The 6,490-nt window shown below is 54.8% G+C and overlaps 1 protein-coding gene across 1 annotated transcript in view; it reads right to left on the reverse strand.

Annotated features, from left to right (window-relative positions):
• Positions 1 to 6,490, reverse strand: part of LOC107117037 (aarF domain-containing protein kinase 4-like) — a gene marked incomplete at its 5' end in the record, with an annotated part of 17,205 nt that overhangs the window by 8,861 nt on the left and 1,854 nt on the right. Inside the window, 4 exons of the mRNA XM_015419069.1 lie at positions 1,510 to 1,595; positions 2,662 to 2,784; positions 3,884 to 3,961; positions 5,300 to 5,366. Of these exons, the coding sequence (XP_015274555.1) occupies positions 1,510 to 1,595; positions 2,662 to 2,784; positions 3,884 to 3,961; positions 5,300 to 5,366 (354 nt within the window). The remainder of the gene's footprint in view (positions 1 to 1,509; positions 1,596 to 2,661; positions 2,785 to 3,883; positions 3,962 to 5,299; positions 5,367 to 6,490) is intronic.

Raw genomic sequence — 6,490 nt, forward strand, 5'->3', positions numbered from 1 at the left:
ATCCCTCCATTGTCCACCATAGAGAACAATGGAGGGATGGGGGCAACCTGTTTGGGGGCCCATAGAATTGGACCCCCTGGTCCAATCTTCTTGAAACCTGGTGGGCATGTTGGGGAGAGGTTCCAGTAACCACCCCCCAAGTTTGGAGCCTCTCCCTCTTTCCCCCTCCTAGGGGTCTGCAAAAAGGAAAGTAAAAGGTAAAAATCCCATTGAAATGCATTGCCGCCGAATTTCGGCGGCAAACCGGGAATACAGCAAGCTGATCTGGGGAGACTGGGGGCACCCTCTTTGGATGCCCCTGGAATCGGACCCCCTGGGCCAATCTTCTTGAAACTTTGGGGGTCTTTCGGGAAGAGGCATGAGCAGCCACTGTCCAAATTTGGAGCCTCTACCCCCTCCCCCCTGCAAAGTTTCAAGAGGTTTTTTGCCATTGACTTCAATGGCCCCATTGGTTATAATGGACCCGAATTTTTCGGGTTTTCCGAAAATTTTCGGATATCTATGCTTTACCGAATTAGATATTCGGGTTTTTTCGGGTTTCCCGAAAAAATTCGGGTTCAATAAACCCGAATCCGAATTTTACCAATTTTTTTTTTTTTGCACATCCCTACTCCTAACCACTGCACTAGATGACCTGTGAGGTCCCTTCCAGCTCTAACATTCTATGATTCTATGAAAACAAGCGGAAGAGACACACGGGCTTCAAGCCTTGCTTGACTTTGCCACAGCATCCCTTCGATGCCTCCTCCTCTTCTCCTGACCCATATAGAGGAAAGCAGCAGAAGGGTGTTGTCAAACCTTGCTCTGCTCAGTTTGCCATGAACGGAGGGGGGAGGGAATTCCTAAGCGGGGAGCGAATGTGGAGTGTGTGAACCGTGCTGTCTTAGAGCTGTAACTTTTCTCGAAGAAGCCTTCCTCTCTCAGAGGAACCTCCTTGAAACCTTTGGTGCCAGCTTGCTTTTGTAGATAATAGGATCGGATATTTCCCAGGCGAAAAGGGGGGGTGGTAAAGAACGCAGCGGCTAGGCGGGATGGATGTGACGTGTGTGTGGCTATTAGGAGGGGTTTCATTTGAATTACCTATATCTGTAAGTATCCCTGCCAAAATTCTCAGTTCTGACACAGTACTGTTATAATCTGGATCTTGCTTATATCTCAACAAACAAATCACTGCTAAAGAGTGTTGCTGAGAGTAACTTGGCCAGGAGTCTGACAGGAGTACGGCACAGCGGTTAGCATGCCTGATCCAGACCAGCGAGACCTAAGTTCAAATGCCGACAGAGTCCACTGGCTGACTGTGAGGACGAAAGAATCACACGCGTGCGTGAAAATGAGATGCAACCAAGCCGAAGAGACTTCAAGTCCCGCTTGACTTTCCCACAGCACCCCTTCGATGCCACCCCTCCCCAGCCCGCCCAGTCTGCAAGAAAGGGGGCCTGCCCGGCAGAGGGCTCTGTGACACCCCCCCGCCCCCACCTTCCTGCCCCATTTGAAAGTGCTTCCGCTCACCTTCATCTGCGCTGGGGGCATGAAGTCTGCACTCTGGCGGACGCGCTCAAAGATCTGCTGCAGCTCGGGGCTCAGGAAGGTGTTGTCTGCGGGGAGAGGAGTTAGTGGGGAGTGGAGCCCACCCCCAACAGGGTCCCACGGCTGCCCCCAGGGAGCAGCAAGGGGAGGGTCCCAGGCAAGGCTCCCTCTGAGCTGTGGGGTCCTGTGAGCAAAAATTCTACTTTGTGAGCGTAGTTCTGCTCTATTCTGCTGTGGTCAGGCCTCACCTGGAGTCCTGTGTCCAGTTTGGGGCACCACAATTTAGGAAGGATGTTGACAAACTCGAGCGAGTCCAGAAGAGGGCAGCCAGGATGCTGAGAGGGTTGGAATCCAAGTCTTACAAGGAAAGGCTGAAAGAGTTGGGTATGTTTAGCCTGGGAAAGAGAAGGCTTAGAGGGGACATGATTGCAGTCTTCAAGTATCTGAAGGGCTGTCATGTAGAAGATGGAGCAGATCTATTCTCTCTTGCTCCGTATTGCAAGACTAGATTTAATGGGTGGAAATTACGATACTGGCTATATATCAGGAGAAACTTACTAACTGTGAGTGGTTGAGCAGTGGAACAGTCAGCCTCGGGAGGTGGTGGAGGCTCCTTCGCTGGATGTTTTCAAGTGAAGGCTGGAGGACCGTCTTCCGGGTATGTTGTAGGGCTCTCTTTCGGCTCTGCTCCTGCAGAGTGCAGGGGGCTGGACTAGATGACCGGCAAGGTCCCTCCCAACTCTAACATTCTAGGATTCTATGAAGCAAATGTGTAAAGTTGATGGAGAAAGCACCGTCTGCCTCCTCTAAGAGGACAATCGTGTCAGGTGCCAACTTTTGGCTGCTGAATCCCAGGATCTTACAGCAGGGAGGGGCCTCGGCCACCACTCTGAGCACTGCTGAGAACTGCAGGGTATTGGGAGGGGGCTGCTGGTGGGGAGACCCAGAGCACGCCCAGAGCCTGCCCACCCCCACCCCCGTGGCTGCGCTTCAGCCCTTTGAGCCAACAGCCTTTCAGATCCAGAGCTCGCTGGAGACCTGTGGCTGGCCAGCTCAGCTGCCCCACTGTTGCTCCCTGCAGCTGTGGCAATGGGGGGGGGGAGAAAGACCCCCCGGAACCTCCCCATTCCCTACCTTGAATGCTGAGCATCTGGCCGATCTTAAGGGCCGCCCCACGCATCTTGCAGAGGGTGTTGACGATCCGCTCTGCGTTGGCCTCAGACAGGAAGGGGTTGGAGTCCAGCAGGGCGTCTCCATCTGCAGAGAGGACAGGGGGGGGGGAATCAAGTCTGCCCAACAACAGCCCCAACATGCCCCCCCCCCAAGGACTTGGAGAAAGGAGGTCTTTCTAAACAGAGGTTTCGTTTTTAAAGAAGAAGAGAAGAAGAAGAAGAAGAAGAAGAAGAAGAAGAAGAAGAAGAAGAAGAAGAAGAAGAAGAAGAAGAAGAAGAAGAAGAAGAAGAGATTGGATTTATGCCCCACCCTTCACTCGGAGTCTCAGAGCGGCTTACAAACTCCTTTCCCTTCCCCTCCCCACAACAGACACCCTGTGAGGTGGGTGGGGCTGAGAGAGCTCTGACAGAAACTGTCCTTTCAGGAACAGCTGTGCCAGAGCTTGTGACTGACCCAAGGTCATCCAGCAGGTGCAAGTGGAGGAGTGGGGAATCAAACCCGGTTCTCCCAGATTAGAGTTCGCACACTTAACCACGACACCAAACTGGCTCTCAATTGGATTGATACCCCACCCTTCACTACCCGAAGGCGTTTCAGAGCAGCTTACAATCTCCTTTCCCTTCCCCTCCCCACAACAGACACCCTTGTGAGGCAGGCAGGGCTGAGAGAGCGCTGAGAGAACTGCCCTTGAGAGAACACCTCTGAGGGAACTTGTGACTGACTCAAGGTCACCCCGCTACACCAAACTGGCTCATTTCTATTTTGCTTGGAATTGTGGTTATGATCTTTATGTCATTCACCAGTTTGGGCCAGGAAGTGGACTGCAGACCTACAAACACAAAGACCTCGAGGGGAGAGCACGGCAGAGGTTTCCCTGTCTTGCTAACCCCCCCTGCCCCCCCCCAGTTACTTCTGAAAGCCAGGCAAAGAAGGAGACATAGCAAGCATACCCTTCCGTCCCCCCAATCCTGACATTCACTCAAGCAGGCAACTGAAACTGTGGGTGCTTTCACATGCACTAAATGACACCCTTTTGATGCACTTTGCAACAGGATTTTAATTTGTGAAATGGCAAAATCCACTTGCAGACGGTCGCTGACGTGGACTGAAACGGCCTTATTTTGCATGCGTGAAAGTGCCCTGTGCGCCTGAACGGCCCCTCCCCGCCCTGGTCCTTCCTTACTCTTGGGAGCAGGCTCTCCTTGCAGGGAGTTCCTCGCCACTTCGGCCAAGGCCCCCAGGCCCAGACCCACGGCCAAACCTGGAAGGAAAGGATTCGTGAGATCGAGAGGCCAAAGAAGTGGGTTTGGCAAACACGGCCCAGCAAGCCCACGGTGGAGGACCAGCCCACCCCCCTCCTCCATCCCCAGCCAGCTCCACAACCCACTGATACTTCTGGGCACGTGCGCTCGGCCAGCCTCGACCGTCCCACGGGAACTCGGACAGAACCCTCTAAACAGTCCCACTGTGAGCCGGCTGGCCGTTCCCAGAAGCCAGTTCTGAGCCTTCCCCAACTTGCAGTTCCTGAGGTTTTGAAGGCGTGTTTGATTCCTTTCATGCTGAATGGACATATCTAAAGGACCGGCTCCTCCCATGTGTCCCTGTGCATCAACTGGCCTTCAGGCTGCCCTCTACTGGCTGGCCCCCCCACTTAAGGCCCTCTGCCTGGCATCCACCAGAGCCCAGGCCCTTCCCGTGGTAGGCCCGGGGAGGCCAACCTCCAGGTGGGGCCTGGGGGTCCCCCAGAATCACAACTCATCTCCAGAGATCAGCTCCCCCCTGGAGAAAACGGCTGCTTGGGAGGGCAGACTCTGTGGCCTTATGTACCCCACTGAGGGGTCCTCCCCAAGCTCCACCCCCCAAATCTCCAGGAGTTTCCCCACTTGGAAACCCCCTCCCCCATCCCTGCCAGTGGCTTGGGGGTGGGGGAGGACTGGCCACTCTGGGGAAGTGCGGGGAGGCCCCTCTCTCAAAATCTCTAGCAGGCACCACAAGTGCATATTGTTTCCCGGGGCTTTCAGTGGGGCAGGCATCTTCTGCGGAGAGGGGGTTACCTGGAGGGGGGGCTTATTCTAGTGGTTTTAAATGTGCCTTGGGAGCTGCCTCAAACCATAAGGGAAAGCGGGACGGATAGATGGATATAAAAAATCAAAACATCAGAGAACAGAGTTGCGCTTGTGCTCAAGTGAGATTCTGGAGCCCTGTCAAAACAAGACTTCTTGGCAACGTCCCGGAACTGGACTTCTCCCCCTCCGCGGCCGGTGTTTGGGGGAGACTCTTTGCCATTGCTGCAGCTGAGGCAATGACAGAGAGGTCCGCAAGTAGGCAGTACCCAGTTTGCAACCGTACGCCATTCCAGCACCTCGACGCAGCACAGGGTGGGCCTCGGAGGCAGCCCGCGCCTCAGTTCTTCCCCTTGTCGCTGCTGCCCAAGAGTCATACCCCAACTATGCCAAAAGCAAGAAGGCATGCAGCCGACACACAACGCGTCCTCGGTTAAGTCCACTTCTGTGCACTGAAGCAGAACTGGAACCACAACTCGCCCTGGCCATTTCTCTCTCTCTCTCTCTCACAGGCATGCCCGCATGATGGATCTTACCCCCAAAGTTCGCGAGCCGTCCCACTCGGGTAACTGGCACTTTCCTCTCCCGAGCTCTCTCGCTAAGCTGGAGAAGAAGAAGAGATTGGATTTATACCCCATGGCCCTTCACTACCTGAAGGAGTCCCAGAGCGGCTTACAAACTCCTTTCCCTTCCCCTCCCCACAACAGACACCCCTGTGAGGTAGGCGGGGCTGAGAGAGTTCTGACAGAAACGGCTCTTTATCAAGAACAGGTCTGACCAGAACTACAGCTTGCCCAAGGTCATCCAGCCAGTGCAAGTGGAGGAGTGGGGAATCAAACCCGGTTCTCCCAGATTAACCACGACACCAAACTGGCTCTCACACCAAACAAAGCAGAAGTCAGAGAGGCAAACGCTACCCCCCCCCCCCAAAAAAAAGAGGCTGGGGACAAGTCTGCCAGGGAGCCTGTCTCTTCCAGGGCTGGCTGGGGAGTGGCTGACCAGTGCTGGAAACCGGGTGCTGGGACCAGAGGGACCTCTCTTGAAGGGGAGGCGTGGCTGCGCTTTTCAATTCCTTGAAGGGCTGCCCCCCCCCATGCAAGAGAACAAAGACTGCTCTCTCTGCTGCTCCAGAGACCAAGGCTGGATGTGACGGGCTTTGTCTGCAGCCTGTCTCTTCCAGGGCTGGCTGGGGAGTAGCTGACCAGTGCTGAAAACCGGGTGCTGGGACCAGAGGGACTTCTCTTGAAGGGGAGGCATGGCTGCGCTTTTCAACTCCTTGAAGGGCCGCCCCCCCCCCCATGCAAGAGAACAAAGACCGCTCTCTCTACTGCTCCGGAGATCAAGGCTGGATGTGACGGGCTTTGTCTGCAGGAGGGGAGATTGAGGCTGGACATTATTTAATTCATTCGTACCTCACGAAGGTACGAGGTCGGGTTAGAACGGATACAAGGAAGTACTTCTTCACCCAAAGAGTGATTCACACGTGGAATTCGCTGCCACAGGAGGTGGCGGCGGCTACAAGCATGGACGGCTTCAAGAGGGAATTGGATAAGCATATGGAGCAGAGGTCCATCAGTGGCTCTTAGCCACAAGGTATAGATAGGGTCTCTGGGGAAAGTGAGGCTCTGTCATCTTGGTGCTTGGGGGGGGGGTCAACAGTGGGAGGGCTTCTAATGTCCTGGCCCCACTGGTGGACCTCCTGATGGCACCTGGTATTTCTGGCCACT

The sequence above is a fragment of the Gekko japonicus genome, unplaced genomic scaffold (assembly GCF_001447785.1).
Source record: "Gekko japonicus isolate JY-2015 unplaced genomic scaffold, Gekko_japonicus_V1.1 scaffold6104, whole genome shotgun sequence".
Taxonomy (NCBI): Eukaryota; Metazoa; Chordata; class Lepidosauria; order Squamata; family Gekkonidae; genus Gekko; species Gekko japonicus.